The 14,101-nt window shown below is 53.1% G+C and overlaps 5 protein-coding genes across 5 annotated transcripts; 1 reads left to right on the top strand and 4 right to left on the bottom strand.

Annotated features, from left to right (window-relative positions):
• Positions 1–240: 240 nt before the first annotated feature.
• AB675_616 (Ribosome assembly protein 4) lies at positions 241–2,207 on the bottom strand (the record flags this gene model as incomplete). Its single annotated transcript, XM_018146440.1, has 2 exons — positions 241–576; positions 651–2,207. The coding sequence occupies 2 exons, from the start codon at positions 2,205–2,207 to the stop codon at positions 241–243; spliced, it is 1,893 nt and encodes a 630-aa protein (XP_018005647.1).
• A 273-nt stretch (positions 2,208–2,480) lies between these two features.
• On the top strand, positions 2,481–5,384 carry AB675_615 (uncharacterized protein; the record flags this gene model as incomplete). Its single annotated transcript, XM_018146429.1, has 5 exons — positions 2,481–3,011; positions 3,056–3,374; positions 3,422–3,462; positions 3,510–3,614; positions 3,699–5,384. 5 exons carry the CDS (start codon positions 2,481–2,483, stop codon positions 5,382–5,384), a joined length of 2,682 nt encoding a protein of 893 aa, XP_018005913.1.
• Positions 5,385–5,540: 156 nt separating this feature from the next.
• On the bottom strand, positions 5,541–6,730 carry AB675_614 (uncharacterized protein; the record flags this gene model as incomplete). The annotated part of the gene is made up of 2 exons (XM_018146418.1): positions 5,541–6,354; positions 6,552–6,730. 2 exons carry the CDS (start codon positions 6,728–6,730, stop codon positions 5,541–5,543), a joined length of 993 nt encoding a protein of 330 aa, XP_018005462.1.
• A 1,795-nt stretch (positions 6,731–8,525) lies between these two features.
• AB675_613 (uncharacterized protein) lies at positions 8,526–9,724 on the bottom strand (the record flags this gene model as incomplete). Its single annotated transcript, XM_018146407.1, has 2 exons — positions 8,526–8,752; positions 8,824–9,724. 2 exons carry the CDS (start codon positions 9,722–9,724, stop codon positions 8,526–8,528), a joined length of 1,128 nt encoding a protein of 375 aa, XP_018005629.1.
• Positions 9,725–10,267: 543 nt separating this feature from the next.
• AB675_612 (uncharacterized protein) lies at positions 10,268–13,898 on the bottom strand (the record flags this gene model as incomplete). Its single annotated transcript, XM_018146396.1, has 5 exons — positions 10,268–11,543; positions 11,609–11,950; positions 12,779–13,125; positions 13,172–13,376; positions 13,423–13,898. The coding sequence occupies 5 exons, from the start codon at positions 13,896–13,898 to the stop codon at positions 10,268–10,270; spliced, it is 2,646 nt and encodes an 881-aa protein (XP_018006007.1).
• Positions 13,899–14,101: the final 203 nt, after the last annotated feature.

The following is a 14,101-nucleotide window of genomic DNA, read 5'->3' as shown; positions in this document are numbered from 1 at the left end:
CACGATTCCGATCGTAAGCCCGCCATCAAAACTTCCGCTACATGTCAAGCCAATCGCACCTGCTGTGACGCTACAGCCGTCAGAGGACAGCTGCTCGTCACCAGTCTTCAGCAGCTCAGACCCATCGCGACTTCGACCTGGCCAGATCTCGACTGCCGTAGAGGGCTACCCTTGCCTTCCGCAGCGAGCATCGCTGCCTACTCTTCACGAGGAGCAGCACTGTGCCGGAGCGTCCCGAACTCAGTTCTCGTCCGCTGCGACTTCGTCCTTCTCCTCAGACGCTTCGTTGGAGCGCAGCAGACCGTTGAAGACACTTACATATTCTACTGCGAATGCTGCAGATGGTAGCCTTCTTACGGCCGGCCACTTGCTGGTCGTCTGCCTGATCTTGTTGTTGACCATTTGTTTCGAGTATATCGCGATTGGGCTGTTGTATGGTATTTCTTTCAGTGGCTTGTTTTGATTGCTGACCCTGCTGGACAAGCGAATTTGAGCCATGCCAGAGTCGGCAATGGTACCATCAAGAAGGCAGAAAGGTAAGAAATAGAAGCCGGTGGGGCCATCGTCACTTCCGATCTTTCTATCAACGGGGTATCATGTCACCGAACAACTTTTTGTTGAATCTGAGATCAATGCTTCCACAACCGTACCATCTTGTCCTTCCCACCACTAATCACACACTTCCCATCTCCGCTCCAGTCCAGTGCAAACACCTCGTCCTTGTGTCCAGGCAGATCTTCCTTCAGCTTCCCTGTCTTGACATCCCACACCTTTACGGTCGTGTCTTTGCTTGCACTCGCGAGCAGCCTGCTGTCCGCTGACCACGCTACCATGTACACAGCACCGACGTGTCCTCGAAGCGTAGTGATGAATTTGCCGTCTCGTGCGGCCCATAGCTTGACGCTGTTGTCGAAGGATGCGGATGCGATGTACGCTCCGTCTGGTGAGAAGGAGACGTGTAGGACTTGTCTCTGGTGCCCGATGAGACGGGCTAGGGGTTTTGGGGTGGCGTTGGAGTTCGGATCGAAGGCGGATGGGTCCCAGAGGAAGATTGTGTTGTCGTCTGATGCAGATATTAGGCGTTCAGTGATGCGCCCTGCATCTCGGGCGGCGTCCTCGTAGCGTTTCTTGGCTTTCACTATTCGCTCGTCGAGCGGCTCGGGTGATTTGCCCGTGTGGTCGTGGTAGGCGGTTCGGAGAGTGAAATCCGTGGATAGGGCAAGGTGATTGACCCAATGGACATGGGAAGTCAGTGTGTGCAGGCAATTCCAGGAGCGGGTATTCCAGATCTTGATAGTCTTGTCCTGTGAGGCGCTGTATATGCGGTGAAGGCCGCCCCAGCGGACACAGGTCACAGAGGATTTGTGGCCGGAGAGGGTCTGCTCTATTCGTCGTAGAGGTACGTCCCAGATTCGAATGGTGCCGTCTTTCGAGGCGGATGCCAGTCGTGGTTTGCCTTTCTGTTGAGTGTGATATGGCTCCCAGGCGAGGCTAGTGATCCACTTCGTATGACCTTTGAGGGGACCGCCGAGCGCTTCACCGGTTTTGGGGTCCCATAACCGGATAGTGTTGTCCATGCTGCCCGTGGCGAGAATCTTCCCGTCTGGCGACCATGATGCCGCGAGGACCCAGCTGGTGTGACCCTTGAGCGTGTGAACGGGTGTGCCAGTGTCCGTGTCCCATATTCGGGCTGTGCAGTCACCACTGCCCGTTGCAACTCGTGATGCGCCTTCCGGGGAGAAGGCAGTGGCTAGAATGGCCTCGCCGTGGCCTGATATTGAGGCCGAACATCGTGTAACTGCCTTGACCCTGAACACTGCTTGCGGAGCATATTGGAGGGCGATGGTCTCTTCCGCCGATCTGTAGCCGGGCTTGAGCACTGAGGTGTATATGTCGGATTGGATGTCGAGGACGTCGCAGTCACTAGCGGTGTCATTTCGGGAACGGAAGAAGAAGCGATATGATGAGGCAGATGAGGAGTCATTGTTCTGTAGTGTGTTGAGTAGAGCCTCGAGGCCTTTGACTGTAGCGCCTTTGATTGGCACAGACACTGCGGGACCAGTCGACTGCCCGGTGCTCTGGTCGATGAATTGTATGCGAACATTGCCTGGGTTATCTGGTAGCTTGGCTTCCTCCTCTGCTCTCTCTATTTTCTCGATCGCGGCAAGCTTCTGGCGCTTGCTAGGAGGAGGCGCTACCGTTGCCATTGTATCTGCAGCATCATCTGGTGGTCGAGTCGTAACTCATGTTCGAGACAACCGGCATCAAAAAAATGTCGGCCGCGGGGAGTCAGTGATCTCCAAATCTTTGATATCACCGCGCAGATCTCTCTTATGGCCGGTTGACAAGAGACATTAATCAAGACCGGATGACTTCAACCTCTTTTCGCATTTACCTCGCATTCTCCAAACTTCACATTCAATCCTGACTTCCATCAACCACTACTTGACACGTCGTTGACCCAATGCGGTCAAGTCAGCATGACCAGTCTTATGAAGGCCATCACAATCGGCGATACGACCACTAGCACGTCGTATGGCAAGGAGATCACACGTACAACTTCATCGCGTCCCAGGACTAGCCGATCGAGGCCTCGAACAGCAGCAACCTCGACAGGGTATGATGACAACGACATTATTTGTGCCATTAGCGAATCTCGCGGATTATGTCCTACCGTTGGCCTTTCTTTCATCAATCTGACCACTTCTGAAGCTGTTCTTTGCCAATTCGCTGATACACAAACCTATGCTCGAACCTGTCACAAAATTTCCGTCTTTGCTCCGTCTGACATACTTTACGCGTCTACTGCTAGCGACTCGAGCTTGGTGTCGATCATCGCAGAGAACTTGAAAGGTGATGACAATGAGATCGTGCTCACAGGTCTACACCGGAAGTACTGGGCTGATGGTCAGGGTCATGAATACATCACTCGCCTTGCATGGCCCGACGATCTCGAGTCTCTGAAGGTCTCGGCTGGCGGTAATTACTTTGCGACGTGCTGCTTTGCTGCTGTTGGTACTTTCCTGGCTACTCGCGCCTTGCTAATATAATATAGGCCATGAGCTTCGCCGAGATGGCGATGAGTGTGACATTCGCCCCACAGACCCTCCGCATCCGCTTTGAATCGTCAGAAGGCTCCATGATGGTCGATCTGTCAACAATAGCCTCTATGGAGCTCATCCAGAACTTGCAGCACACGAAAAGTCGGAATTCCCTTTTTGGCCTCATGAAGGAGACTTTGACAAGGATGGGAGAACGAACGCTTCGAAGAAACATCTTACAGCCCTCCACCGATGCTTCGACCATCAATGAGAGATACGATGCGGTGAGTGAACTGTGTATGAAGCAGGAAATGTTCGCAGCGACCCAAGATGGTAAGCAAACATACAATGACCCGAATGCAGATACTCACACCGCACAGCTTTGGGCGTTCTGGTCGACACAGATCGATGCCTGTCCGCGGTAAGCAATTCGATGCCTCAAGCTTGCTTCAATGTTGACCGCTGCAGCTTGTCCGGTTGCCCACGAAGCTCAACTTCGAGTACATGGAGCAGTCCGTCAACCATGTCCTGATGCTCAAGGTTTTCGTCGACGCCGTTAGCACTATGGCAGGCGTTAGCAGGAGCGACTAGCAGTGCCCTGTGCAACATCCGCCAAGTAGGTACACCTCAATCGCAGCAGCTCATACTGACCATCAGCTCTGTGCCGCCGAGAACTACAGCGAAGTTGAAGACCTCGTCAAATACGCCCTGAACGACGACGTGAGTTTCGTCACGCAGCCTGCAGAGCTCCGCAATCAGCGCGTGTTCGCGATCCGAGTCGGCGTCAATGGCTTTCTCGATGTGGCGCGTACTACGTACAAGGAGATCAATCAAGACGTCCATGACATGACGACAGAACTCGGCGAAGAACATCAACTCTGCATCGACCTCAAATTCGATCCGGCACGTCATTACTACTTGCACATCCCAGCATCCGAGTTCGACGAACGACCCATTCCCGACATCTTCGTCAACGTAGTACGGCGCAAACGTGTCATCGAATGCCAAACCCTCGACCTAATGAAGATGAACCAAAAGATCAAGGACGCACATAACGAAGTTATAAGCATGAGCGACCGATCTATCCAAGAGCTGATTGAAGCCGTCAGATCTCGGATTCACCCTCTCTTCAAGATATCGGAAGCCATTGGCCTCCTCGACATGCTTACTGGCTTTGCTCAACTAGCCACAACACAAGACTACGTCAAGCCCGAGCTCACTCAAGCTCTCGCGATCAAAGCCGGCCGCCACCCTATCCGCGAGAAGGCCCAAGCACATACCCATAAATGGATCCCCAACGACGTCTACGCCACCCAGCAAAACCGCTTCCAAATCATCACCGGCTGCAACATGTCAGGCAAGTCCACTTATATCCGCTCTATCGCTCTACAGTCGGTCATGGCTCAAGCCGGCAGCTTCGTGCCCGCCACGTACGCCTCCTTTCCAATCTTCCGCCAGCTCTTCGCCCGCATCTCCACCGATTCAGCCGTCGAGGCAAACGTCAGCACCTTCGCCGCCGAAATGCGCGACATCGCACACATCCTGCGCAACATCGAGCCGCACAGCCTCGTCATCGTCGACGAGCTCGGCCGCGGAACCTCCACGACGGACGGCCTAGCTATTGCTATTGCAATCGCAGAAGCACTAATCGAAAGCAAAGCCTTCGTGTGGTTTGTCACACACTTCCGCGACCTCCCACGCATCCTCTCTGAACGAGCAGGTGTGGTCAATCTGCATCTCAGTGTCAATTTTTCCACCACAGACGACGACCCGACCACGACGCGCATGAAGATGACGTACAAAGTCTCCGACGGGCCTATCCCGCCGTCGAATCAGTATTACGGCCTCGCGCTGGCACGTGCGATCAACCTACCAGAAAGAGTGATCGAAGTCGCCACCCTGGTCAGCGAAGAGCTGAACGAGCAGAATGCAGCTAAGAAAGACGAGCCGCGCGTCATGGCCATGCCGCGGCGCAGAAGGCTGATGCTGAGCTTACGAGAGCAGCTGATATTGGCGCGGGAGGGTGGACTCAAGGGCGCTGAGCTCAAAGCGTGGCTCAAGAAGCTACAGGAGGAGTTTCTGGTGAGGATGGAGGCTTTGAATAGTGATGAGCAGGATGTTGGGGCTCGTGAGGACGCGTTCACTGAGCATACCGAGTCTGTTGATGGAGACTATGATATGGAGAGTGCTGGAGACGAACACGTCGCAGTCTCTACGAACACGGATGGCATCACGGACGCTGGCTCTCAGCAACATGATGGGGATAGCACCTCGAGTGAGCAAGGATTCGTTGAGATCAAGAGAGAGGAATTCGAAGGAATCAAGAGAGAGCGAAAGTATTGATTAACACGCATCTACCAGTGCACGTCAAGCAACAGAACCAGAACTGGACGGACAAATGAAAGCACCTACCGCAAAAACCTCACTTACCATTTGCGACCCCGACATTCCTCACATCTCACATATGGGTGGCATCCACATGCACTCGTTCTTACAGCATCAGTGTGGGAGTGGAATCAGGAATGTTGACTTTTGCTCTTCGAATCGTGTTCCTTCGTCAAGCATGCGTTTGTAATCGTTCCACCGACAGGCGTCTGCGTGTAGACTTGGAGGATCAAACTTGCCTGGTGCCTTCTTCCTCTGACTCGTGGCCGCTGGAGCGTCTGTTTTGCTTGTGCTAGATTGATCGACTGGTCGAAGGATGGTAGTAAAGTCGCCGAGATGTTGTTGTTCGCCAACGCGGAAGCATATGGTGCCACTAGCGACCTTTTCGGATACCGCCGCCAGCTCGCCATCGCCCATGAAGGTGATGTGGTCTCTTATCGAGATACGAGTTGCGAACTGATTGTTGTGATCCGAATTCTCGACGAAGCCGAGGTTTACAACTGGGCGCCTTCGTAGGATCTCCCCAACGTAGCCCACGTCCAGAGGGTGGTCGTGAAGGAGGCGGTAAATCTCGCCGAGACAAGCCCATGGAAATCTTGTGTGGAGTTCCAGAGCCTGTTGCTGGTATATTTCCGGCAAGTCATCCAGTGAGACACCATGTATGTTCTGCAGGGACAACGAGTCCACGGTGGCCTGCACGTTCCCATTACAACGCTTGAGGACTCGAAGAAGGTCTTGCGTCGAAAGGTCCTTGAATCTGCTTCGGAGCAGGCTGACTTTCCACTGAAGGGACTCATCCTCCTTTGATAGCTGCTCATCGCCGACGTCGTCCATGTCAGGGTCATTTCGGAAAATTATATCAGTGTCTCCGCTCTCTCCCCACCTGTTTGACTTCCACAGGGATTGTTCAGGGAAGGACTTAGTAACGCTGGAGATCCCTGTTAGCTTGTCCAGCATATTTCTAGCAGTCGAAACTTGCACATAGACCAGTAGTGACGGCTGCTCACCAGCAGCTACCTCCAAAGTCCGCGCAGCACCATCCCAGGTGTCTGACAGATAAGTGGCCAACTCATTGTTAACGCGCCAGATGTGGTAGCGGCCGTAGACGTCATCCCATGATCTCACAAGGCTGAGACGTGCTTCAGCTCGGCCCATGCGACATTGTGCAACTCATAGCCGGCTTCTCCGTCCACAGTATTGAGGGTCAGCTCTTCGACAAAGTCTCTGAACTTAAGATTGTCTCTAGTTTCAAAGTTGCTCAACAGGTAGACGGGTAGATTCATGACGCTGATCGATTGGGTCATGGTGACATCGCAGGGACGACACCACGGTTTAGCCTCCTTTTTGCACTCAGCGTTGTACAAAACTTGTTTTCTGATGTAACGAACGATCGCTTCTGGTTCCGATGGCGTCCGCTCATAAGACATCAGGACGTATCTTCGAAATCCTTCCTCGTAGGTGCGGTCGCAAGAGGGGCACTGTTGCACAACTCGTAGCTCGGTCGAGAACAACTGGTCGAATTCTTGCAAGGCCTGGAAGTCGCTGCTCAAGCTCTGTCGTACGTGAATGAGGAGTAGCTCGAGGTATTCGGTCTCGTTGCCGCCTGCATCCAAAAGGACAGTTTGCCGGGGTTGTGATCTCGCACGTGGGCCCCAGAAGGAGATCTCGCAATGTTCCTGCAGAGCTCTTGCCGTTCGTTCTACCTCGCGTGTTGTCCTGCGGTCACTGTGGTATGCCAAAGCGAACTCTCGGACCAGACATACTATGCAGCTTTTCTCGCACTCGTGCTTGAGGACAAGTCCTACAAACAGGGGCAAATTGAGAAGCACAGTATATGCTGTGATAATGTAGCAGGTACCGTGCAAGTTTCTCAACCCAACAGGAAGAGCCAGTTCAGGAACATCGCTTAACCTGACATGACATCCAGGCAAAGGGGTGTTCGATATTCTTTCATTCCAAGTGTACCACCTCTTGCCTGGTTGGAGGGTGCCATCAGCTATGTCAAGTCTTGCCTGCTTGTCGATGGCTTTCCGCCAATCAATTGTAGCTTCGTCGTATAGGGTGTCTTCCATTTTCTGCTGTGTCCGATCTCAGATCTCATTCGCTACTACTTAGACTTAGTTTTAGCTGTGTAAGTGGCTATTGTGGATAATTGCATTTCCACGAGGCAGAATTCGATGCCTAATCACCCAGTGCAAGGCCTTTGTCGACGTTGAACTATGTCCCAGGTCCTCGAAATAGCCTTTACGAATGAGCTTCATTGTTGCCTGTACTGTGTTATTGTTGTGTTCATTGCAGTTCAAACAAAGAAGAGACGGGTTTGCGTACCGGCTAGCCAACAAGATAGATGCCTCCTGTCCTCCGGAGGTTTGCGCAATTCCATCATAGCTAGATGACTTGAAGTTCATGAATGGTGCGTGGCCTGGTAGTGAAGACTCGCGCCGGCTGCTACGGCCAAGAATCTGATGAAACTCAAACCCATGTTTACAGCGTTCTGGAGGACTTCAGTCATGATCCACGCCTTGGCCTAGAACACTTGTGGGCACAACCATAGTGCTGGTGTGGGACTCCAGGTTCACACGAGCGTTGCAACGAGATCGTTCATGATGATGATGGACTGAAAGCTGCATCCAACAGCCCGCGTGGTTGTCACGCAGGAAGGCGTTGACAGCGGCATCGTAAGTGCAAGCATAGTTCCGAGGACGAAAAGAAAGGTAAGTCCGACAAGCTAGAGAAAATCGTTATGTTGTGCAAGTGAGGTAATGTCATCGAAGAAGGTACGATTGAGAGTTCGCCAGTGGCAGCCAACCTGCAGGCCCTATGGTTGATAAATTGCAGCAATGCCCCGGAGCCCGCATCCCTACAGTGACGCGGCTTGCTCTTGCCACTTATAGACGCTATGCTGAGACGCTGCAGCGACAACTTGAATTGTGTGCCTCCGTTTCAAGAAAGTCAGGTACGACAAGTCAGGTACGACTTGTGGGGGTGAAAGGAATCGAGTCACTCGGCCTGCCGTAGACCTTTCCAGTCATCCGGTCTTGCTAGAAATATATTTCAAGAGCCTTCGGGCTCTCTACCCTCATCCCATAAGAGACCATCTCACTCCTGATCAGCACGATGCGTCTCCAACCACTCCTTGATCTTTTCCCAATTCTTGCATTGCCTTACGCTTCCAACACTCGCATCCAGATCAGGCATTGGCACATCTTCCGGCGCTGACCCAGGACTACCATCCGGACTATGTTTCCTCGCGCTGCCCATATCTGCCTGCTTCTTCCCGACTCGCTCGAGCGTGGTATCTGCGTGGCAGAGGATGGCTTGTCGCACTGTGTCCGCAGAGTCAGTCACCCTATCAAAATCACATGAATGAAAGGTGAGGAAGAGAAAAGCAACTCACAATGATCCAAACACCGCCACACCTCCGGCCCGGCCACCATCTCATTACTGAGAATTGCCCTCACCATCAACAAGCACTCCAGCTCCCGTACGACCGCCACCTCAAACACTTCTGCTTCCTCATCGTACCCATCCTCAGAAGTCCCCCAATTCTTTCCCCCATACTTCGCTCTCCAAGGCTGGCTCAGCGGCAGCCCGTACCGTCTCGGCTGAGACACCTTCACCAGTCCATTGCCCTCTGGTAGCATCTGAAGCCACACTTGGTCCCCAGCCTCGCCAGGATCCTGGAACGCAGCTGAGTCATACACGGCCAGTGGGACCCAAGGAAATGCCGGCACGAATTTCTCGAAGATCACCGGCCCTTGAACTATAGCCTCTGAAGGATACGGCAGCGCAGTCGAGTACGCGGACGCCGGCGCCCCTAGTGGTGTCACCCGTATGTGATGCGTCATCTTCTCTTCTTCTCCGCGCCAGATCGGCTCGAGTCCGGCACGCGTCGAGCCTAGAAAAGGCACATGAAATCTCCATCCGTACACGTCCGCCACTGCCAGACCCAAGAAACCGAGCAGAAGGACGACACACAGCGCGAGCAGCCATTGCATATGTACCGCCGCCTGTCGCGACCAAGCAGGCATGATAGGAGTCTTTGGTGAGCCAGTCCATGCCCCGAATGGTGAGCGAGGCGTTCTTCCTACTTCTGGTGAGATTGCTGAGGTGGCTTCTGTGCCGGTCGCATGTTTGCCTCTTCGTGACGTGTCGACAGCTCGAGGTTTGGGCTTATTCCTGCTTGGAGAGCTGGAGGTAGATGTGTCGGACGGCGAAGGTGAGTGCTCGCGAGATTGGGAGGATTCGTTGCCGTTGGCTGGGGTGGAGGGTTTGGGACGTAGGCGGAGTTCTGGCATAGCGTGCGAGACCGGCCAGACGTGGAAAGAAAGGTTTGCACTTGACGAGCTCAACTTGGTACGACTGCTTTGAGTCATCAACTGAGATTGTCCAGATACCTGAGAAGAGCTTCAGCTGCAACCACTCTGATCAACGACTCATCTGGACTTCTGCTGTGTAGTTCAGCTATCTGGCGAAGTCGGAAGGGATTGCAGAGATACTATCTGATTCGCAGATGGCTCGAGCGTCTTCCCATGACAACTTGATCTGTGCTCAATTTCAGCACTTCAGCATTCTGCTCCTTTTCCAGTCCCAATCTCCACGTCTCGGATGTCTTTCTGAGATCCTTTGTCCAGTTCTCAGCAAATTCTGCCTTCTATGCGTCGATATGACGTTGGTCCAGCATTTTCCGCAGCATTTCCTGCCTCACCTCTGCTCAAGCCTTGTATCTCCATCGGATGCCTCTGATCTCGTGAAGTTCAAGAGTCAACAGCAAGACAAGCTCAGGAGAGCCGTTTCTCGTGTCGAACCCTTATAAATCAGCTTGTGCTGGAATCGAATCCTCAATCGAACTCCATCGGATCATCCTCAGTACCCTCACCTCTGATTGGTTTCATGCGCCGAAGCCACTTCCCAAAGATATCCTCCCCATGTCCTTCCTCCCTCGCCCTCGCAGGCTGCTCACGGAGAATGTATATGTCTTCATCCTCGTCCAGCAAGTTGAAATCGAGATCTTCGGTGTCGTTGAATGGATCGATGTCAATGTTGAATGCATGATCCAAGGTAGTGCGATCGGGCTTCACGTCTTGCTCAACTTTGACTGCGTTGTTCTCCTCTGAATTGCTGGCACTGTTGGCCGCTGGAGCATCTTCAACCTCATTCATGACGTCTTCCATATCTTCCACTGGCACTGGGGAACGTCCTCCGTCAGTGAACGCATCTAGATCTCTCTCAGGCGTTTTAGGAGGTGATTCGGGAATGAAGAGACCGCCGTCATCGTTGGTGTTCGGACGAGCATCCTGGTTGAGAGTGAAATTGTGCAAGTTCTCGAACAGTCGTTGGTCCTCTGCATCAAGAGGCGCATCGTTGCCAGAAGTATTCACAGCTCCATTGCCGCTGACGTTTTCATGAGCCAGATCTTCGTGATCACTTTCGTTGATTTCGAAGTCAAAGCCGGAGCTCTGAGGTGCAGATCCGCTTGGGCCAGGGGCTTCGTTCTCGCTGAAGTCATAATCGTCGTCGTCGGAATTGACTTCGATGGTTTGGTGAGTTTTCAGGACTGGACGCGGTCTAGGTGAGGACGAAGATGAGGACGGTGTGGCGATTGGAGATGAGCTTTGACGATGCCGATCAGTACTGGTGTTGCGTTTGCGAGTGAGATTGGCTCGAGTGGTAGAAGGACCTGCTTGGTTTCGACGTCGTCGATTCGTGTACTGCTTCTTCTTTGATATGCGATTCTGGTTGCGATTGTTGTAAGCTTCGTCGGCCTCGCGCTGCTGACGCTTGCGATTCTCAACCTCCAACCTGATACGCTCTTCTCGAGACACACGATTTCCTTCGCCGGTCTGATGTTTGTACGCCTCAGCCTGTCTCTTGGATTGCTGACGCTCCCACGCGCGCTGACGGCGTGCCTCACGACGCTGATCGCGAGCTTGGTCTGCAGAGCCATTATCGGCATCATCGGCATCATCGCCATCGGATTGGTCTTCATCGGTATCGTTGTTCGTCGCATCATCGATGGCTGACTCGATCAGCTGTCGATAGAGTGCTCTGACTCGTTCTTTGTCTCGGCCGTAGAGATCTCTGGGAATGCCACCTTGACACCAATATGGATGGAACCTGTGCCAGTGTTAAGCATTGCTTTTGACAAGTGGATAATGAACCCTGTCGATTTTGAGACTTACATCCGAATTCTGCTGAAGTTCGTATGACCAGTATCATACCTCATGCCTCGAACCTCGCCGCGATTGTCCTCGGAAATATAGACGTGAAAAGAATTGCTGGCTGTGACCCAGCCCCAGATCTGACTCTGCCGGTCATTGTAGCCGCTAGCGTTGTTACGCTGATGCGTCCACCCGATCAGGGCTCGCCGCTGACCAGTCACTAAGATCGGGCCAAGCTCAGGCTTTTCGAGGGCATGATGCGTAGCCTTGATGGAAGGGACGAAATCGTCGTCTTGCCAATTGACCATCTTGCGTACAGTACGTTTGAAGACGGCTGGACTCAACTCCAGATCAGCTTCTTTTCTTCAGTCGATGTCAGAAATGTTGAGGTGGCCTACCTGCCAACTAGCGAGAATTGAGATACCTGCGTAGTCGAACGCAATGATTTTGGTTGAAGAACCGTTCTTGCTCAACAATCAGGGACGAAGAGACGTCTGATCGACGGTCAGAAAAGGTAAGAAAGATCTGTGACTGGCAGAGCTATCGAAAGATGTTCGGACGAGTTCATATAGCCCCTGTGGGACCATTGAATCCTCGCATAGATCGTAGGAGAATCTGCAAAAGGTTGTCGTGTAATAAGAAGGAGTGTAAGAAAAAGATGGGATGGGAAGGGGTAGATATAGTCGTTAGATTTGGAGCAGATTGGTCACCGACAGCAGTGAATGCATCGTTCGTTGTTGGTGAATGATAAATTTTGATCTCAGAGACTCGAGTGAGCTGCATCTGAGAGCGTCTGGTAGGAGATCCGGCCCTGGTCACACGAAGAGACGAGTTGTTTCTGTTGTTGGTCGCTCTCACCTGTTGAACCTCGACCCATGCCTAAGTGGTGTTTGCGGAGGGTGCTGTACATGTGAAATGTATCGATAGAAATATCCGCACGCCAGGAAGGAGCCGACACGGCCTGGATTGAAAGTCGGTTGATTCAAACCACATAAACATCTGCGTCCATAGCATGAGTGAAAGCAGCTTGCGTCAAGCTTGGTCCCATGCGCCCTGTATATACACCATAGTCCAAAGCATTTCCAAGCGTTGTACAATGTTCGGCACTGATAGTGATGGTGATCCATTCCGTAATGGATAAGAATGGCCCGACGGGATACTTGGCCGTCGTGTCGCGACTCTATCACCTACTGGTTCTCAACATCCCTATCAAAGTCGTATTTGGCGCCTCTCGGAGGCTTGCGACTCCTGCTTCTGCTTTGACTAGGATTCCTCTGGACTTCGATTGCGTCCGCGTCTACACGCTTTCCCTTGGAGCTTTGTCCTCTTGAGGCTGGTGGGCGTTGAACATCTGTGATTTCTGTCATTGAGTCCCTGGTCCTCGATCCAGGTTTGAGAGACCGTCGGCGAGAACGTTTTCGTTCAGTACGGCCTGCTCGGTCGGCCTTTTCGGAACGAGATCCTGGCACTGCGCCTGCTGCCATCACTCCAGGCCCCGCGCCCTCCTGGTATTCCCAGCCTTTCGAGGCGTGCATATGCTGTCGAAGTCAGTCTCGGCACATGCTTCGCTTGATGGTCACCTACCTGATGCGGACCCCAGAGATCTGGTGTGGCAGCTCTTGCCCCAGCAGCTTTCTCACGTTCGGTTGGGAAACCTCCCATTTGTGCCCGGCGCTCGTTCACCTTGCGCCGGTGGCGCTTCTTGAGAAAGATCAGCAGTGCCGCCAGTAGTCCAAGTCCAATGGCCAAAGCAATAATCATCACAATCCATTGCCAGTGACCCGATATCCTGTTGAATGTCAGCCCAGGAATTGTTGATCGCGTGAGGAACTTACCATGACTCGTTGCCGTTAGACGCGCTCTGAGTTGTGGAATTGCTGCCAGAGCTGCTTCCCGCATCGATTGCAGTGGGTGTACTTGTCCCTGTCGAGTCCGTGGCCGTCGCTGTGGGTGTAGCCGAGGTGGTTTGGGCATTCGGGTCAACACCTTGGCCAACCTGCGCGCAGAAACTCATGAACCATGTCCGTAGTCCAGCGCGATCAGTAGATGAGGGGCATTCTGCGACACACAGGGCATCTGGTGTGCTATATAGACCTTGTAGTGCCGCCGATTGACAAAAGCAGTTCTCTGCGGCCAAGCCAGTCGTCTGCTGGCCTGTTTGTGTCAAACAAGTGCTTTGCGTCTGTTCAAGTACCGCGCACGAGGCGGCGCACGCCGGAAATTGTCCGTTGGCGCCCGTCGGGACGAAGTTTTGCGCAGCGACGAGAGGAAGAGCCAGTGAGAGGGTGATTATGGTGCGGAGGAACCGCATCTTCGCGGTTGTGTAAAGGAATTGGTCGCGTCGAGAAGTCTATCGTGGTTTGCGATCGCTCAGCGGTCTCTTGGACGTCGCAGCGCTGGCGGCTGCGATACGGGTGTGAGGTCATGAATAACGAGTGTGTTGAGGCATGCTGCGGTGGCATGACGCGAAGAGAAGAAGCAACCGAAGAGCCGGAGGGACAATCAGCTACATAA

The sequence above is a fragment of the Cyphellophora attinorum genome (assembly GCF_001299255.1).
Source record: "Cyphellophora attinorum strain CBS 131958 chromosome Unknown Contig1, whole genome shotgun sequence".
NCBI lineage: Eukaryota > Fungi > Ascomycota > Eurotiomycetes > Chaetothyriales > Cyphellophoraceae > Cyphellophora > Cyphellophora attinorum.
This window is presented reverse-complemented; position numbering and strand designations above follow the sequence as displayed.